Source organism: Pipistrellus hanaki (genome assembly GCF_964339955.1).
Source record: "Pipistrellus hanaki genome assembly, chromosome: 13".
Lineage (NCBI taxonomy): Eukaryota > Metazoa > Chordata > Mammalia > Chiroptera > Vespertilionidae > Pipistrellus > Pipistrellus hanaki.
Genome location: NC_140515.1, coordinates 27,790,988 through 27,811,793, shown reverse-complemented (window position 1 = coordinate 27,811,793; position 20,806 = coordinate 27,790,988). Strand labels below are relative to the sequence as shown.

Below are 20,806 nucleotides of genomic sequence, written 5' to 3'. Positions count from 1 at the left end.
ATTGATGCTCAGTCACAGGATCAGGGGCAATAGGGAATGGTAGGGACTGTAGCCAACCACGTATCCTTAGGAGGTGGCTGCTGCTAGCTCAGCCACGTTCTGCCATGTAGGCATGCAAGTTCAGTATTGCCAAATCTTTCAACATTCCATGGGATGCCAGAATCCTCTTTCTTTTTCCCCCACATGAATTCTCCCAGTTTCTAAATGTTAGAAATTATTTCTCTTTACAAAACAAAAAGTGCCCTGGACTTCACTATGAGCTACACGTTCATAATCTCCATCGATCCTTGCGGCATAGACAGATATGCTCACCAGACGTCCGTGTGTTCCCCTACATTTCCCAGCCTCCTGCCATCAGGTTATAGCCAGCAGCCATGACTGCAGGAGCCACACCCGGGCCAGTTAAGAGCCACTGTCTTCTCCCATTTCTCTTTATTGAGGAGCTGCAACCCTGGGGGCCATATGGTGTAAATGGCACAGCAAAGTAACAAAATGGAAGTGTCTGCCCTTCCCTCCACAGACCCCAGGTAGGTGAGATCTTGGGTGGGTTGGTGGAGATAGCAGGTATTACCTGCACTAGCACACATCAGGAGCACATGTCTAAATTACAAAAAACTGCCAAAACCGGTTTGGCTCAGTGGGTTGAGCATCAGCCTGCAGACTGAAAGGTCCCAGGACCGATTCCAGTCAAGGGCATCTACCTTGGTTGCAGGCACATCCCCAGTAGGAGGCGTGCTGGAGGCAGCTGCTTGATGTTTCTCTCTCATCGATGTTTCTAACTCTCTCTCCCTATCCTTTCCTCTCTATAAAAAATCAATAAAATATATTAAAAAACAAAATAAATTACAAAAAACACCTGGTAATAGTTTAGCACTTCCTGGTTTTCAAAGCACTTTAATGCCCCTTTCCATGTGCCCCTTTACTGACTCTCAACTCAGTAAGAAGATAGGATAAGGCTTTTTTATTTCACAGATAAGTCAAATGAAGTTCATAAGGTAGAAGTGAATAGCCCTGAGCTGTGAGACAAATAAGTGGTGGACTGGGATTCTAGCTCTAGGCTCCTCCTGAGTGGACTCCCTTTCCAGTGCTCCTCCTACCTCCCAACTTAAGAACTAGTCTTTGCAACATGAACTCTCTGGCACTCTCTGGGTAACCTGTGAGCTGTCTGCGCTAGCTGCTTGAAGATGCGCCTCTTACCTTTCCTGTGGACTTGGTCCCCTTCCAGATACAGAAGTAGCAGATGGTCCAGGCTGCCAGGAGACACAAGGCCAGCTCCCAGCGGAGATTCCCAATGTGCTCAATCCCATCCGAGATGGCCAGGACCCGGCGCCTGCAGAAGAAAAGGCCATGGGTCACAGGGGCTGAAGAAGGCCCGCCCCAACCGAACCTTGAGCAAAGCTAGTACCACAAAGGGGCAGGGATAGCCCGCTCATTCCTTCCCCCACCATCCACCATTCACCCAGCATCCTCTGAGCCAAACCCAGGGCTGGAGGTGGGGGCCTCAGAGAGGATCAAGACCCAGTCCCCTGCCTTCATAGAGTCACTCTATAGGGCACATGTGTCAAACACAAGGCCCGCGGGCCAAATCCAGCCCGCCAGGCCTTGCAATGTGGCCCGCACCGCGCTGTCATCACTGCACTCCGCTGTCAGTTTATGACATTGTCAGTTTATGACTGTTCAGTAAACCATTCAGCCCGTGATTTAGGCTGGATTTTAGATTTTGGCCCCTTCTCTGATTGAGTTCGACACCCCTACGTATAGGGGGAAAGAGGGCCCCGTTAGCAGATGGTTCACAGTGCAACATAGTAAGGATATGATGGGGAAGTGCAAGGCCTTTGGTTAGACCAGTGGTTGGCCAACTCCTTAGTCAACAGAGCCAAATATCAACAGTACAACCATTGAAATTTCTTTTGAGAGCAGAAAACCAACTTCTGCGTATGGGCCACAAAGTTTCAATCGCACTGTAGTATTGAAACAAAAGCCCATGGTATTTTGTGGAAGAGCCACACTCAAGGGGCCAAAGAGCCGCATGTGGCTTGTGAGCTGCGGTTTGCCAACCACTGGGTTAGACCAAGACCTCCCTCCTGTGGGAGACCACAGGGATGTCCATAAACTCTCAGGTCCCTACCTCAGGGGAGATCACACACCCTGGCCTGCTGAACTCACTTTGGCCAATGACATCTGTGTCACTTCAGACAGAAGCTTTCAGAGCCAGGTGGTGTGGTTCACCATGTCCCCTTTCCTCTGCTGTTGATCACGACAGAAGCAAGTGCCAAGATGGAGCCTCTAGAAGCCCAAGCTCTTGAGTGATAAATGAACTCCGTTGCTTTAAGTTACTGAGATCTTTGGGATGTTTGTTACTGCAGCATAAACCAACCTATCCTGACTGTTAGAGGGGGCCAGGAAAAGCTTCCTGGAAGAAATGATATTTGAGGCCACTGTGAAAGATGGAATTTAAGGGTAAAGATTGTTTTAGGTTGAGGGAATAGCATGCACAAAGGCCAGAAAATGAATCTGGGATACTTGGGGATTGCTGAAGCACAGCTATCAGAGGGAAAAGCAGGAAAGGTAAACAGAGGCATCATCAAGAGCCTTGAGTAACATGCCAAGGGGAAGGGGTATCCCAAAGGGCCCAGGCTACAGGAGAGAAAGGATCCCTGAGTGCGCTGAGCCAATGCCTCCAGCCACACAGTCCCTCAGAACCCATCAATTCTTCAGAGTTGACACAGGTCTGGCTCCCGGAGCCCACGCCTGGGGTTTGTGTTTCCTTAAAGTCAAACTTGCCACGCTCCATATTGTGCTGAACCATGGCACCAACACAAACCCCCTCCAAACTTGCTCCACGAACCCCATCCAGGCTGCCAAACCACCCCCACCAGACCACGCCAGTCGCCTCTGTGCTCTGGGATTGTCCTTTGAGAAAGCAGCTCCCATCCCACCAAGCATGAAAGCCTTCCTCAGTGTCTGTCTCCCTGGGAATCCGCTCCGGGCCTGATTCTGCATTAATTACTCAATGACACCAATTAGCACTGGTCTGCAGGCTCCTTCCAGCCCCAACCCCCACAGGAGAAATCAGGCAGTCCCCCAAATAAAATCAGGCTGTGTGCAGCCATGGACTTGACTCAAAAGAAAGCCAGCTCTCAACCTATAGCCAGAAGTGGGAACATCCACATAAATGCAAATTTATTGAGCAACTACTTGTGCCAGGCATTATATGAATATAAGGTACTGAGGGTAAAATGGTACACATGGCATGGCTCTTGCCCTTGACTATGAAAAGTTAGACACAAAAGAAGTCCAAGTTACTTGAGAAAGAACGGCGACGGCCACATAGTTTTAGCAGACATTACTTTATTTGCATCTTATGTCTTAGCAGTCTCTGGCTTTAATTAATTTTAAAACTACAAGCCTTATTAAACGAAAGCCTACAGAGTATTATTTTAGGAGAGCAGCGAGCCCCAGAGCATAATCCTTGTGGGGTACTTGCCAAAAGACAAAAATTCCTGCACTCCATCCCAGATCCACTGAAGTCCGAATATTTGTGGAATGGTCCCCGGGAAACCGCATTTTGCCACATTTCCCCAAGGATTACTGGCAAGGAAGGAAGGACCTACCAACTCCACCTGAATAATTTTCAATATTTATTTATTTATTTATTTGTTTGTTTGTTTGTTTGTTTTTTGGAAAGGAGGGCTTTGGGTAGGTAGTTAGGGATCCTGTGAGAAGCTTCTTTTGCCCCAGAAATGCCCTGATGTAGTAGCACCCATTCCCAACATTCTTCAGGAACTTCGGGGGGCTCACTGACCCCCTTGTCTCCAGATTAAGAGCCTTGTAGACAACATATACCCACCATCTTACAAACTGCCCCCAATATGCCCCGATAGCTCATCAGCTGGTGAATGAGAAGGGACAACCCAGAGCGGGACAGAAAGTGTGTCACTGCCCAGGGAAAGGACCTGGGTGTGCTCCGTCCCACTCCACTCCAGCCTCTGAATTTCTGATTTTAAAAAAAGCATGCACACAAGGTCCTCAGCTAGCAGAGATGCATGCACACACATGCCTTCTTGTTGAGGTAGTTGTTTTCTGAACCGGGAAACTGAAAGCTGGAAACGACAGAGAGAGAGGGAGCAAGAAGGAGCAGACCAGCCAGGAGTGGGCTGGCGCAGGTCCCCTCTCTTCCACATTTTGGATGCTGTGAACTCCGAGTCCTGCAGCCTGCTTTGGCGTCCTCTCGCTTAATTGAACAATCTCATTCCCAGAATGGGAAGCAGATTACTAAAAGCTATGCGGGATGAATTGCTCTCTTGTTTCACCAGACACTATTTGAAAACATCCTCAAACTATTTTCTTTAGGAGTTACCAGCGCTGACTCTAACCAGCCATGGGCCTTGGGTTTCTAAAGAAAGCAGGCTCGGGGGCCAGGTTCTCAGCCCGCAGGGCTGTGGGGTTGTTTTGAAACCCACAAGGGCAGCCTTTGAGAGCTTGGGGGCTGGGCACTCAGCTCCGGGGACTTGGAGAAGGCACAGCTCTTCCTGGGAAAGAGCTTTCTTAATGACCCGCCCCCACGAAGCACTGGGACAGAAGAAAGGTCTGAATAAGGAAGAGTTTGCTGCCAACACCCTGGCAAAAAAAAGGACCCAGGACTAGACCTCCCCATACTGGCCAGGGAGTGGGAAATGTTGAATTAGATGGAGCCCTCTGGAGGGATCCATTTACTCGAACAAGTAATATCATGCACCTACTCTGAGCCAGGCACACAGATTCTTCAAAAAGCACCTTTTTTCAGGCCATAGGAGTAAAATATTTCTGGAGATTTTCACCCAGAGATTGGAATCTCAGTACAATGCCCACGCTTCTCCAGCCACTGGCACATACAGAGATGGGCTCAAAGTGCAGCTCTGCTCCTTCCCAGCTGTGTGACTTTGTGTAGGGGACGTCACCTCTCTGAGTTTCAGCTTCCTCTGTAAAATGGGAGCGATGATATCTCCCCTTTTCCAGGTTTTCAAGCATGAATTTTTCCAACCCTCTCAACAATCCTTGAGGTAGGTACAACTATTTTCACCACTTCAAAGATGGAAAAACTGAGGTACAGAGAGATTCATAACTTGCTCCAAGTCATACCACAAGCAAGTGTAAGAGCTATAAACTGAACCCAGGGATCCTGACTCCAGAGCCCACACTTTCAGCTACAGTGTTACCCCGTAGATTCTTCTATAACTGGCCAGCAAACTGCGGCTCGAGAGCCACATGCAGCTCTTTGGCTCCTTGAGTGTGGCTCTTCCACAAAATACCACGTGTGGGCCTGCACGTGCAGTGCAATTGAAGGAGCACCCTAATTAAGTTAATAACAATGTACCTACCTATATAGTTTAAGTTTAAAAAATTTGTCTCTCAAAAGAAATTTCAATCATTGTACTGTTGATATTTGGCTCTGTTAACTAATGAGTTTGCCGACCACTGTCCTATAACATTAAACCACCGCCTTCCTCACTTCTTTCTAAATTAGAGCTACCTTACTGCATGCCCCAAGGCTACCTAATGTGTCTTTGTGTGTTTGGTAATAGTAGTATACAGTATGTGTCCTTTACCCATTTATTAATCTATACAAGGAATACTTATTAAAGTGTCTGCCATATGCCAGCTACTGTGCTATGCCCTGGGGTCCCTAAAGAACTAGTGGTCTAACAAGGAAGGCAGATGAGTAAACAGAGCAAGACGTGGAGAGTTATGACAGAGAAAAACAGGGGACCCTCACTAGGGATCTGGCCAACATCAGGATGTCAAGGTGGTGATAGGTCTGCCTGAAGATGGCTCCTACCTGAAGAATAGTTAGCCAAGGCTGGTTTGCAATGGAGCGTTGGCAAAGAAGAAAGAGGACATTTGAGGGCAGAAAGGCCACCTACAGCAAAAGGCTCGGTGAAGCCAGGGCAGGACACAGCATGCAGGGTCAGTGCAGCAGAAGCCAGCGTCAATGATGGGGGTGGAGGACACGGCTGGAGTGGCAAGCAAGGGCTGGACAATGAGCCTTCCTGAGGGGGATGGAAGCATGGAAGAATCAGGGGTGAAACCCCATCAGATTCATGCTTCTGAAAACTCTCTGGCTGCAGTGGGAAGAATGAATGGTAAGGGTGAAACGGAACAGGGTGTCTAGTGTAGAGAGCTTGGCCTGAATTTGGACAATAAATAGGGAGGGTTTGGACTAAGGTAGGGGGATGGCCCTGGAGGGGAACTGGTGGGTTTGAGCAGCAGAGGTACAGGGGAAGTTAGCAGGGAAGGGGGAGATCTAGGCTGACACCCAGGTTTGTCTTTCAGTGGATGGCAGGTCATTAGTTGAGCAGGAGTGAACTGACCAGTGAGGTAGAGGAGAAGGTGAAGAATCAAACTTTTAGACAAGAGGATTTTGAGATGCTTGTGGGATACCCAGAGAGCTGAAATGCCCCATGGCAGCTGGGTCTCTGGATGCAAAACTCAGAAAAGAGATGCAGGGAGGAGATCGGGGTATCTATCCAGGAGAGTCTGAGGCTGCCTGGGGAGTGCTGAGAAGGGGAGGGGAAGGTAAAAGTCTATAGCAGAGCCCTGGAACCCTGACATCTAGAGAGCAGAGAGTGGCAGGGAGGAACCCTTGAGGGAGGTAGAGAAGGGTCAGCAGAAGGGCAGGGAGCAACCAGAGAAGGTGGCATACCCTAACACAGAGGGAGGGGAAGGGCATTCCAGCAGGGGAAACGGTCTATTTGCCAAGGCTGCAGAGCAGCCTGGTGAGAGGGAGAGTGAGACCAGGCCAGGAGGGTGAGGCAAGGAGAGCTTCTCACCTGGTGGGCTGGACCTCAGATGGCAGGATAAGGAGGAGATGGGAGGTGAGAACCTGGTAAGGTGGCTCTTTTGAGAAGTTAGGCTCTGATAGGTCAGAGAAGTTGGTGTTTCAAGGGGCCACAGTGCACAAGAGCTGCCTTTTTTTTTTTTTTTAATAATATATTTTATTGATTTTTTTACAGAGAGGAAGGGAGAGAGATAGAGAGCTAGAAACGCTGATGAGAGAAACACCAACCAGCTGCCTCTTGCACACCCCCTACCAGGGATGTGCCCGCAACCAATGTACATGCCCTCGACCGGAATCGAACCCGGGGCCTTTCAGTCCGCAGATCGATGCTCTACCACTGAGCCAAACTGGTTTCAGCACAAGAGCTGTCTTACTGACACCTGTTTTGTTTCCAGGTTGGTGAGACTGAGAGAGTTAATGGGAAAGAGCCAAGGGGAGAGGGAGAAGTTTCAATTGCAGGAGGGAGTTGTGGATAAGAGAGGAGAGAAGGGGGTAGACGTCCCAGAGAGGAGGCAGGGAAATAATTCGCTGGTGAAGATGTTATTTCTAAAGAAACTGTAGGGAAAAGAGCTGGGGAAACAAAGAGGCGAGTTTCAAAGCAAACTCTATCTACATTAAGAGACCCTCAGAGGAAGGAACAAGGAGCAGGCAGTGGAGGGGACAGTGACCGGTGCCACCTGAGAGCCCTCACCTCTCACAGCATTCAGTTCTCAATGTGAAAGCATTACTGTCCTCATTTTACAGGTGGGAACTGAAGCCCAGGTAGGTGAAGCAACCTGCCCAAATTGGGGCTTGAACCCAGGTCCTTCTGATGCCCACACACCAGCTGCCTCCCAGAAGCTGGCCCCCGAGACGTCTCTTATTCATTGGTATTACCCTCACTTCCCTCTCTGTCTCTCCCACACACAGAGAAGCTGAGTGTGGGGGGAAGGAGACAGCCTCACACCTGGAGTTCCCTTCCAGACACGCCAGCTTCCAGAGCCAGGGGTGGTCTGACGGGAGGAAGCAAAGATGGAGCAGTCCCTCCTCCCAAGGCCACCGCAGAGAGCCTGGGAGAGGCCCTGTGGGAACGGCTCCCAGCACAGCCCGGGGAGGCCTCATCTTCATGTCCTGCACGGAGCCGGCAAACACATCACCTTTCTTAAACCTGCCACAGAGGGAAGTGCTGCCAGGGACGCAGAGACCGCCCCAAAAGTTGGCACCGAGGAGCTGGGCTATAAATAGCCTCCCTCGGTTGTCCTTTCTGGTCTCCCGAAGCAACAAACAAACAAAAAAAGGCCCATCACCAAAACAAATGTGCCTTCCCTGCCCCTCCAGAATCCCTCCGCCTTTGGGGTTCTGCTCACTTCCCTGGGAAGAAAGAAGTGCAGGCCCCCAGTTCACCCATAAGGGGCCAGCTCCAGCCAAACCCACAGCAGAGGCCCGAAACCCAGCTGGACCCTCGAGGGAAGAAATGGAGGCTTCTGCATCATGCATTCCCCAACAGATAGTTACAGGGTGCGAACTCCATGCTGAGTATCCTAAGGACTAGAGTTACAGCAATGAGGGAAGCAGCCTTGTACTGCCTTCAGGGAGTTTGCCACCCAGGAGTATAGAGAACAGCAGCATGGACAGTGACAGCTGACATTTCCTTCAGGCTGACTCCTCATGTGAGTGCGCTGTTATTCCATTTCACAGACGGGAAAAGTCTGGCTTAGGGAAGTAATATTCCCAGGAAGGCAGAGGCAGAACCTTAAGTCACCTCTGTTCAGCTTCAGAGGCCGAGCTTGGGCCCACTGTGTCATTTCCGGGAAGATGAAACAGAAACGTGTGTAGACAAAAAGGGGCCACATGCTAACCTGACTACCTCAGGGAAGGCCTGCGTGGCAGCCTTGCAAACTCAGAGACCTACAGTAACCACAAGAATGGTCTGGAATTAAAACTTTTTAAATTAAAAAGCAGTCTGTAGTGGGTAGTCATATCCTAGGCTGGTATCCTCCCTGACAAAGATCAACTTTAATCTTAATCGAGCCTATTGTCTTTTTCATCTATGGAATATCAGGGTAACTTGTAACTTCCCTTTTTTCTAGACTCCTCAGGGCACAACCAATGCATCAGGGCGCCAGGGCAGAGACCACAAATTCCCTCATTGGTATTGTCATGGTGTTAATTGCTGACTGTTAACTATCCTGTACCTAAGTAAAAGAAGCACGTGCCTATCATTTTACTTTTTACCCAATTCCAGAGGTTTCCCCTGCTTTGCTTTCTGCCACCTCCCTAATCTATCACCAGTGGTTTTCATGTAACCCACTTACATCTCCTCCTTTGATGGTAATTTATAAAAATAGGTGAAAAACTGTCATTCTCTGGAGTATTATCTCAATACTGATTGAGATTCTGCTTCCTGGCAATTGTTGACAATCTGGCTCAAATAAACTCACAAAATTTTTTTACAGGTTTGAATGTTTCTTAAACTATCCCTCAGGGGACACAATTAGGGACCTTCGTTGGCCTGAGGGTCCGGAGCTAAGGCTCCAATTGCTTCCATCACTGTAGAAATCCTCCTCCCAGGCCACACAGAAGCCCCCACAGAAGCACCAGCTCAAATAATACAAAGCCTCACTAAGGTTTCCTGGGCCCCACCTGGTACCCTTAGGACTAGTCCCTTCTCCCATTTAAAGGTTAAGTGAGCATCCACCATGTACCAGGCACTAACTAGGTCAAGGGCCAGCAAATTTCTCCTGTAAAGGGCCAGGGAGTAAATACTGTAGGCTTTGCAAGGCCTATGGTCTCTGTCCCAGCTATCCACTTTATCCTTGCATTGTGAAAGCCTCCATAGACAATTTGTAAATGAATGAATGTGGCGGTCTTCCAATAAATCTTTATTTACGGAAAGAGGCAGCAGATGGGATTTGGCTGGTTGTCTCCTGACCCCTGCCTTAGTCTTATGCTTCCCAAAAAACACTAATCTTCAAGACACCCTGAGTTCCCAGGTCACACTGGGACCTCATTCAAGAAAATGCTGTACACTGTAGCCCTCCTTAGAGAGTCTCAATACTCACTGAAATATTAAAGTCTCTGAGGAGTCCTGGATTAAAGACACCTCTAAAGCTCTGTGTCACCCAATGTTTCCTGAATTTATTAAGAAGCATTTCCCACTAAACCACAATGAGATACTGTTGCACACTTATGAGGACGGCTATAATAAAAAAGACAGATAATAACAAGTATCCTCAAGGATGTGGAGAAACAGAACTCTCATATACTGTTGCTAGGAATGCAAAAGGGTTCATCCACATTGGAAAAACAGTTTGGCAGCTCTTTAAAAAATTAAACAGAAAACTCAGCAATCCCACTTCTAGGTTATTCATAATAGCCAAAACTGTCCATTACCTGAAGTATAGACAGACAAACAAAAAGTAGTATATTGGTACAATAGAATGTTATTTAGCCACATAGAGAATGAATTAGTGATAGCTGCTATAACATGGTGAACCTTAAAAACATTGTGCTCAGTGAAAGAAGACAGTGGCAAGGACACTGCACGATTCCATTATATCCAGTGTCAGAGAAGGCAAATCCACAAAGAAGTAGATGAATGGTTGCCTGGAGGTAGGAGTGGAGATGCATGAGGGCTCTGATTATGGCGATGGGAATGTCCTAATCCTGTATTACGGGGATGGATTCATACTTGGCAAATTTATTGAGAATCACTGACTTGTGCCCTGAGAAAGATATGTAAATTATACCTCGGAATTATTAAAAAGTTGTTAATAAGGTGGTGCCCTTTACCAAGTGTCTGCCTTTCCAAAGTAATACCTCCTAACATCATGCAGAGCACACTTTGGAAGAGAGCACCAAGCCCTCTCCTGTGCTATCTTAGTTTACTCCCACTGTTCTGAGGAAACGGAGGCTCTAACATGTACCTTGCCTTGGATCACAAACTGGTAAGTTGCAGAGCCTGGGCTGGCACCCAGGTCTCCTGACCAGGTTCAGTGCCTGTCTTGGTCCTCCCTGGCCAAAGGGTTAGATCTGGGAAGGAGGAGGCAGTAAGAAGAGAGTATGTCTACAAGTGGGGACTGGGAGAGCTTCTGAACACAGGAAGGCCTCTACACTTTTTGCCTTGTGGGGAGATACGAACAGTTCTGCAGGGCAGGAGGCAAAGTGCAGAAGGGGCAGGCTGAGAAACAGAGAGGTTGCCATGGCCTGTGGGACTCCACCGCAGCTTTGTAATGCAGCCCATCCGCACATGTGGAACACGGGTCCTACCCACAGGAAAGGACCTCAATGCCCCCTGGCTGAGGTCCAGGACCATCAGATGCCTGACCCTTTCTCCCCATCAGCACAGCCCAAAAGTGCTGCCCAAACCTTTCCAGCCTTATGGGCTCCCACGGTACAGCAGCTCTGCATTACACAGAGATGTAACGCCAGTAAACTCCCATGGGCCCCTTTGAGATGTTCTGTGTGAAGGCTGGCAAAGAGCCACTGTCTGCCACAGAGGGATAGTGAGAGAGAAAGGCACACGTGCCATCAGGAAAAGCCCAGGGAGAGGATGTCTGGGGGATGCAGGGGTCTGCTACCTGCTCCCATGGACCCCACCAGGAGACCTCTGTTCTTTGACTGTCACCTTGTCCACATCAGCTGTGGTGTGGGGAGGGTGAACTGGCTGAGAATGAGTGAGATGCAGGAGTGGGAGGAGCTGATGTTGACAGTTACTTCCCCCTTACTATCATCACTTCGTACTGACGGGACCTTGAAGGGTGGGAGAGGTACACCCATTTCACCCACAAGGATACAGAGGCTCAGAATCACATGCCGGGTCCCCACTAGTCAGCGGGACAGTCAGATCCCTCCGGTCTGGGGCTTCTTCCCCATCCTGGATGTCTTCCAGGGACACCGAGGAGCAGAGGTGCATGAAAAAGAGAAAATCTGGGGAGTTTTACATATTTTCTCATGGTTTTGTTAAAAATAATCTAGAATCAAAATAAGGCACTAAAATTTGAAAACTGCTCAATTATCCAGGAACAGCCCCTTCTGAGTTATTCTAAGCCCAAGCCTGAATTAAAGTCGTTCATTAACACCTGGTGCCAGCACCCGCAGGGCCAGCAGCTGTACACTGGAGAGGCCAGCTTCAATTTACATCTGTCATCCCAGCAGGTCAGAGTCTGCAGGTCTCTCACTCAATACCTGGCTCAGCTGGAAACCACAGCATTCTGTTAGAAGCAAGTCTGAAGGAACCCTTGGAATCCAGAGATCACAAAACCCAACCAGAATTTTTTTTTTTTTTTTTCTTTTTTGCAGGGCACTGGAGCCCTGTCTTCAGTCGTTTTTCATTAGCTTTTCCTGTCCAACCTCTCTCCATCAATTATATCTCCCCATCTGCTGAAAAACTCTTCCTTCCAGAGCCTCGGTCCATGAGACTGCAGAGAGGAGGGTATGCATACCAGTTAGCTTCTGCCCAAGATAAAACAGTTAGCTGATGGCATTTCAGAGACAGGCAGATGGAGTGTAAAAAGGCAGAGGGAGGCAGGCGGGGATCAGAAGGTCTGCTTTCAGCCCAGGTCTGGCTCGCACTCACTAAGAGAGACACTATGAACAAGTCCCCTAACCTCTCCTGCCTTAGAATCCTCTTGCTTCCACTAATTAGCCTTGGGCTTGACACTTAAATCTCTCTGAGACTCACTTTCTTTGTCTGTAAGATGGGAAGAGTAGGAGTAGTAGTAATTGGGCTTAGTAAGTATTGAAAAGCTATGATCTCTTATTATCCACTAGAGGCCTGGTGCATGAAATTCGTGCATGGGGGGAGGGGGGAAGTCCCTCAGCCCAGCCTGTACCCTCTCCAATCTGGGACCCCCCGAGGGATGTTCAACTGCCCATTTAGACCTAATCCTAGTGGGATAGGGCCTAAACGGGCAGTCGGACATTCCTCTCACAATCCGGAACTGCTGGCTCCCAACCACTTGCCTGCCTGCCTGATTGCCCCTAACTGCTTCTGCCTGCCAACCTGATCACCCCCTAACCACTCCTCTGGCAGCCTGATTGATGCCTAACTGCTCCCTTGCCAGCCTAATTGCCCCTAACTGCCCTCCCCTGCCAGCCTGGTCATCACCAACTGCCCTCCCCTGCAGGCCTGGTCCCCCCCAACTACCCTCCCTTGCAGGCCTGGTCCCCCCCAGCTGCCCTCCCCTGCAGGCCTGGTCACCCTGAACTGTCTTCCCCTGCAGGCCTGGTCTTCCCCAACTGCCCTCCTCTGCCAGCCCAGTCACCCCTAACTTCCCTCCCCTGCTGACTTGATCACCCCCAACTGCCCTCCTTTACAGGCCTGGTCCCTCCCAATTGCCCTCCCCTGCTGGCCTGATTGCCCACAATTGCCCTCCCCAGCTGGCCATCTTGTGGTGGCCATCTTGTGGCAGCTATCTTGTGTCCACAAGGGGGCAACCATCTTTGACCACATGGGAGCGGCCATCTTGAGTGTTGGGATGATGGTCAATTTACATATTACTCTTTTATTAGATAGGATTCTTGATCATTATAGATGTTTGTGTGTAAAATCACTACCGACAAATACTGGATGTCTTACACTATTCAGTGAGAAGCAGAGATTTACTGACCCAGAAGAGTTTTGTCTGAGGTTTCTTTTATGTCCTGGTGGGCGCAGTAATGAAAGTTACTTAACTGCAGATAAGAGGTGACTACTGTATAATTGGATATGCAAACGTTTCACATTTATATATCTGCTGTGCTTTAACTGCTTACAACACATTCACAATTTTTGCAATCAGTTAAATATTAAACAATTAAAATAAAAAGGACAGAACATCCTGCTCAGGCAACGTAATGCGATTGGGATTTGCTTTGGTGCATCTGCCGAGAGCTGTCAGGGGCCGGCAGGCCCCCTCTCTCACAATTAGTCTGATGTGGCAGAACCATCTACATCCTCAACTGGATCTTCTCTCTGTTCTTAAATCAGGACCCAATGCTTCTCTGGTGGAAGGATTAAGCAAGAAAAAAATGTCTGAGAGGCAAGCTCCTCTGTCCATCAGGGCAGAACATGAAAGGACAGGTAGCCCCTTCTGGAGAAATTGTGGCTGCCTGGAGGACAGTGGGAGCCAATGAGGCTGGCTCTGAGCATATGAGGGAAGCAATCCCTCACTTCTCCAGAATTATGTTTGGATAATGGGAAAATGGGTTTTTTTTTCTCCTGTCCCTCTCCAAAGGCTGACTTAAAAACAAAATAAAATGTTAACAAAAATGATTTGTAAAAATAAATAATGATTAGTAATGTGAAACTAGAGCTGTAAATGGGATTCCTCATTCAAACAGAAGGATCATTACAATTAATGACAATTTATTCAAAGACCCCAGGGCTTCTACTTTTTTACTAGTATCAAATAATCATGTTCTTGTTTTTTTTATTATTATTTTTTTATTTCAGATAGTATAAAAAAGTATACCATAAAGCAAGAAGTAAAATTCTCTCTTTCTATCCCTTTGCTTATCCCCATCAGGTGATCACCACAGTTAATAGTTTCTTATGAAACCTTACAGAAATATTCCATGGGAATAAAGCATATGCATATATATTTTTAAAATATATTTTTATTGATTTCAGAGAAGAAGAGAGAGGAAGAGAGGGATAGAAACATCAATGATGAGAGAAGATCATTGACTGGCTTCCTCCTCCATACCCCCCGCTGGGGATCAAGCCTGCCACCTGGGCACGTGCCCTGACCTTAACCTCCTGGTTCATAGGTCAACATTCAACTATTGAGCCATACCAGTTGGGCCACACATATATATATATTTTTTCATACATATATTTATATATACATATTATTATATGCAAGATTCTATACCTTGCCTTTTTTACTTAACTTTATCTTAGATATTTTCCATATTGATACCTTTTCTGCCTCATTCCTTTTTAGTGGTTGTGCAGAATATACCATAAGTCATCTAATCAGTATCATACTTAATGATAATTAAGAACATATTATACATTTTTTTTTCTTACCTATCACATACAATACTACCATCAACAAGGTGTACATAAATAATGTGGTCATGTCTACAGCACAGAATGCCAGAAGTGGAATTTGGGTACAAAGCATATGAGCAGCCCAAGTAATGGGGGTTATTGCTAAGTTGATTTCTGCTGCTACTTAAAAGTCGTGATAATTTAGGCACATTTGAATGGAGCTTCCTATCCTCCCTTGTCAGGAAAAGCCCACCCAGGAAGTGCAGAGATATCTTAGTGCAAGTGGGAGGTTGAGGAGGCATTAAGAGATCAGAGAGGTGGTTGTTTAATCACCTTGGTACATAGCATGGCCAGGCAGAATTACCATCATCCTCCCATCTTTTCCTACAGGTGAGGGCACCAATTCCCACCCCACCTCCTCTCTCTCCAAGCAGAGGTCTCAGCTTCAGGCACCTGGACCAAACCAAGTGTACCCCTACCCTTGACCCTCCAGATGTCTATCTTCCTCTCTCAGACATAACTGTATTACTCCATAGATGCTACTAGAGGCCCGGTAGCATGAAATTCGTGCACAGGGAAGGGGGATCCTTCAGCCCGGCCTGCACCCTCTCACAATCTGGGACTGCTGGCTCCTAACCACTTGCCTGCCTGCCTGCCTGCCTGATTGCCCCTAACCACTTTATCTGCCTGTCTTGATCATCCCTAACCACTTGCCTGCTTGCCTGATTATCTCTAACCTCATCTGCCTGCCTGATCACCCCCTAATTGCTTGCCTGCCTGCCTGATTGCCCCTAACCATCTCTGCCTTGGCCCCACCAGCATAGCTTTGTCTGGAAGGTCATCCATAAGGTCATTTGGCTGTCCAGTCTAATTAGCATATTAGAATTTTATTATTATAGATAGCTTTTGAAGGCATCCCACAGAATAATTTCAAACCCTATAGAAAAGTGCAAGGTCCTTCAGGCCTGGCTCCAGCCTCACTGGCTGCCTGCTCTTCTCCAAATACCCTCCCACTTCAGGGTCATGCTTCCTTCATGCTCCCTCAGCCTCAGAGCTAGATCCCTTACTTCTCTCAGGTCCCTGCTCAAATACCACCTCCTCCGAGAAGCCCTCCTGAGCCCATGACACTTTCTACTCCCTGCTTGCTTTTTCTTCAGGAGATAATCCCAACTTAACATAATGCTTTCTGCTTATTTAGTTAGTCTGTGCTGTCAGCACCAGGGTGAGTCTCTGTTTCACTCATGTTGTTTTCCAGAACCTTCAATGATACTTGACATACAATAGGTGCTCAATAAAGACTTATCACTGAACAGATACCCCAGCCCTTGCCTAACTCCTCAGCAAAGTCCCCCACCATTCCCCAGGCTCCAGATGCAGTCATATTGAAGATAAAGTCTGCAAGCCTCAACAAACAACTTCAGGTGTTCTGGGCCCTGGCCTATGCTACTTTCTCTAGCTGGAGTACCATTCATTCACTCCAAAATTAATCACATGAACATCTTTTCATCCTTCAAAACCCAGCTAAACATTGATAATTCCAGGAAGCCTTCATCAAACCCAGATATCTGGGCTCCCTCATCTTGGCTCCATGCAAGCACCCTAAAGATAATGTTGCCTTATATTTTTAAAATTCTTTATTATTATTATTATTATTATTATTATTATTATTATTAATTATTATTATTTTACTTTCCAGATTTCCTTACCAGGCTGTGTGCTTCTTCAGGGACAGAAAGCCTCCCCCTCTCCCCCGACATCTTACTGACTATTGACAAGGTGCCCGGAATACAATGCATAGCTGCTCAAAAACGTTGAAAGAACATTCAAGGGGAAATACACTAAGCGAGTTCTCCAGGTCTACTGTGAGGAGAAAACAGACCTGGCTAAGCCTTCCCTAAGAATGCCGAAAGGTACCCATGTAGACGTTCAAAGATCTTAATAAAGTGTTCCTTGTAAATTTAGCTACCATATATTAAACATGTCCCATGTTCAAAGCATATAGGCCTGGTCTGATGTTCTTAGCAACCCTGACAGGTAGGTCTTATGACATCCTATTTCTGGAGGGCTAGACAGAAGTTCAGAGTGGTTATCTAAGCTGCCCATGTCATGCACTGGACAAGTGGCGGAAGCATAACTGTGAATGAAGTTATATACTCAGAGTGGAGCAATGCAAACGAACAGAAGCAGACAGTGCCACGGAGTGCTGGATTTTGACTTAGATACACAGGTCAACTCTGGATAAGGCTCAGTCATGAATCTATACCAGCAGAGGCAAGTGCCGAGCAGGACACCTAGCCTCAGTACCAAGAACTAACTTGGGCACCTCACTTACAAGCCATCAAAGTTCTTAGTACTCATTTTCTCCTTTTATCCTTACAGCAATCGGAGAGGTTGGTAACGCAGGGAACAGGGCTAATCCCCATCACCAAAAGAGGAGAGTCAATCATGAACATTCTCTTTCTGCATTCAAACCTTCCCAAAGGACTTAAACTGTGCTGGGCTTGGTACTGGTAAGGAGTTCTTTAATCCTCATCTCAGCCTTGCAGGTGGGCGTTATCATCATTACCAGTTTATAGACAGAAAATAAACTCCAAGGGGTTAAGAAAAGCCATTATTCATTCATTTACTCTTCCACTCATCCATTTCAACTAATATTTATTGAGCACCTAAAAAGTGCTGGCAAGATAACAGGAAATAAAGCAGAATTGCCCTTGCTGGTATGAGGATTATACTTGGATGGAGGGAGTGAGAAAATAGACGAGCAAACAAAGGCATGAGGATTTCAGCTAAGTACTGTGTAGACAAAACAGAGTGATGTGGGGTGAGAGGGGCAGAGTGCTGATTTAGCTGAGGTGCAGGGAGGACTTTCCAATGACATCTGAGTTAAGACTCAATGATAAGAAGGCGCCAGATACACAGGGACATGGTGAGGAATCTTCTGAGACTGAGGGTGGGACAAGCCCAGTATGAACAAAGGACAGAAAGAAGGCCAGTGCAGAGGAAGGAGATGGGCAGGGAGGAAGAGGAGTCTGAGAGAAAGAGGTAGAGAAAGGGCCTGGGCCCACAGAGAAAATCAGGGTTTCACTCCTGCTCTTCTGCCTCCCCAGTTTTATATCCAAAGAAAAGCAATTCTGAAATAAACAAAATGTTTTGTTTTTGTTTTATCCTTACCGAGGATTTTTATCACTGATATTTTTAGAGAGAGTGGAAGGGAAGGGGAGAGACAGAGGGAGAGAAACATCAATGAGAGAGACACATTGATTGGTTGCCTTTCCCACACACCCAGATCAAGTCTGCAACTGGGTATGTGCCCTTGACCCGAATTGAACCCAGGACTCTTCAGTCAGCAGGCCAACACTCTAGCCACTGAGCCAAACTGTCCAGTACTCAAACAAGTTTTGAAAAACTCATCGTGTACACAAACCAGAAAAACAAGACCTCATCCTTTTGAACAAAGATATAGACCTTAGAACTTAATATGGGCCAAGCATGCAATATGTGCTCAAAAGAATTTGTTGAATGGACACCATGCAAAAGTGATTTCAACTGTATACATAGTAAGCATGAACTTGTTCAAAAAAAAACCCTAGACTAAAGGAACCCAAGAGACTGAGAAAAGAAAATGAAAACAAAGTCCATCTGTTGCCACAATGCTGGTTACACACATAATAGGACTCAATCCTACTAGAGGACCCAAGCTCAAAATTTAGAACTGCAAACATATTTAAATAAATGCAAGGATACCAGATGCACAATGAGTTACTAAAGAATACCAGGATTGGCCAAATTTTGAAATCTGCAATCAGAAAGAAAAGCCACTTCAACCCCTGCTAGAGCTAGAATCCAGGACTGACTTAGAGACTGAGCTATTTTCACTGGCTGAGCTAGTAATTTTAATTTTACCCTGAAAAAGGAAATGGATCCTCAAGGTAGGGTTGGGGGCAGGTGTCCAAGATCAAGGTAAAGCCATCTCTGGCCATGGGCAGAGAAGCAGCACCTTATGAAGAATTTTGTGGTAATCTGTGCAGGCCTGTCTCACCTCTATTTCTAGAGAGTCACAACTGCATCTTACACTTCTGCCTCCTCCCGAAGGACCTCAGACACTTGCCAAATGAATGAATATGCCAATGCAGGCTACTCTGACTAATAATGTGGCCCTGAGTGAGGTCCCAGAGTTAGAGGCATTGAAAAAGGACAAAAGGGGCCCACTGAAGACATGAACAAAGGTGAGGTACCCATGAGCCACTGCAAAAGAACTAGAGAAGAAATGTTTTTGAGGAAACCTGATCCAATACCTGAAGGGCTGCCATATAGAAAAGGAATAAGGCCTGTTGTTTCCAAAGCTTCATAAGTCAACTGTTGGCTCAACTTAAGGAAGAACTTCCTCCTAGAAAAGTATTTGTCAGGAGATGTTTAGTGTAATGCCAGCATTCAGGGGTGCGGGTGGGGGTGGAGGGAGGAAAAAGATTTTCAATGATGTCATTGGAAAACTCATTTAAATTTGGGTTAATCAAAGATAACAGATATTCTTTATCTGTTAGGTAGCTTTCAGCCCTTCTCAAATTTATGTGGCCCAAATAGTTTTTCATAGGATGCTTCGCACATCTCCCAGAGTCTCTACACTCCAAGCTCTACTCTAGAGAAAAGATGAATTAGAGCTGTCTTATAAAAGCACATTCTGAAGGGGTGAATGTCACACCAGCATTTGAGGACTTTTAGGATGCAGAATTCAGCACTATATAGATGAAACAGAGGGAATATGAATACAAAACTAGAACCTTGGGTTCATTCCCCCATGGACTTTCACCTTGAATTACCCAGTCACAGGCAAAAAGGTCCAGGGACACCTGAAGACACAGATTAACTGTCCCCTTCTGAATCTCCGTGTCCAAATGGGTGGGTTATATGGATTGTAAAGGGACCCTGGAAGTAATCAGGGCTGTTGCTGGGGAGTTGAGTGACAAGCTGAATTCTTGCCAGAGCCCACTTGGACACTTCTTTTGTAGTATTTTCTAGAAAATACTGTCTCCCTGCCTGTCTCTCATGCATCTATCCTGTAATCCCTCACTGGGGGCCTTCCACAGACCAGCAGTAGTGAGTAAAACCAGAAAAGGTGCTGCTTCATAACTGCCTTCGGGAAATTCAGACAATAAACAAGCATGTTGCATAAATAATTATTCAATTGAGGTTTTCCATATATGTTACAAAGGAAATGAATGGTGCAAACAGCAGTAATTACATAGACACCTTGCCATGGGTGGGATTTTAGGATGGGTTCCCTAAGGGGGTACAGAGATCATGTTTTACAGATCCTCAAATGTGCAGGTCCAAAAGAAGTTTCTGAGACAGTCCTCTAAGAAGACATCACCTCATGGGGTTGGAAAAGGCCAAAGAGACCCATCCACCACAGCAACCACTTCTCTAGCGCTATATTATATAGATCCTCTACTTGAGACTATGACTCATTTGGTCTGGGAAGAGCTGGAGAATTTGCATTTCTAACCAGGTGATTCTAATGTTGCTCCTCTGCAGACCACATTTAAATAGCACTGCTCCAGTGGGCATTTTAAAAGACTTAAATAAAGGCAGGGCCATCCCATGTTCATGGAGAGAGAGGCTCAAGCATAAAGATGTCAATTTTGCCCTAGCTGTTTTGGCTCATTGGCCTGTGGACTGACGGGTCCTGGATTTGATTCCCGTCAAGGGCACATGCCCGTGTTGTGTGCTCCATCCCCAGAAGGGAGTGTGCAGAAGGCAGCCAATCAATGATTCTCTCTTATCATTGATGTTTCCGTCTCTCTCTCCCTCTCTGAAATATTTATATTATATATATATATATATATATATATATATATATATATATATATATATATATTTAATGTCAGTTTTCCTTAGATTAATCTGTAAGTTCAATATACTCCCAACCAAAATTCCCACAGAGTTGTTTGTTCTGATTCTAAAATTCTTCTGGAAGACTAAAACAATTTTGGAAAAGAACAAAGGGAGGAACTTGCCTTACCAGTTCAAGACTT

At 46.6% G+C, this 20,806-nt stretch overlaps 1 protein-coding gene across 1 annotated transcript in view; it reads right to left on the bottom strand.

Annotated features, from left to right (window-relative positions):
- The window catches only part of SLC6A11 (solute carrier family 6 member 11), a 100,642-nt gene that overhangs the window by 71,693 nt on the left and 8,143 nt on the right, over positions 1-20,806 (bottom strand). The window contains exon 5 of the mRNA XM_084901966.1: positions 1,198-1,330. Within this exon, the coding sequence (XP_084758092.1) occupies positions 1,198-1,330 (133 nt within the window). The remainder of the gene's footprint in view (positions 1-1,197; positions 1,331-20,806) is intronic.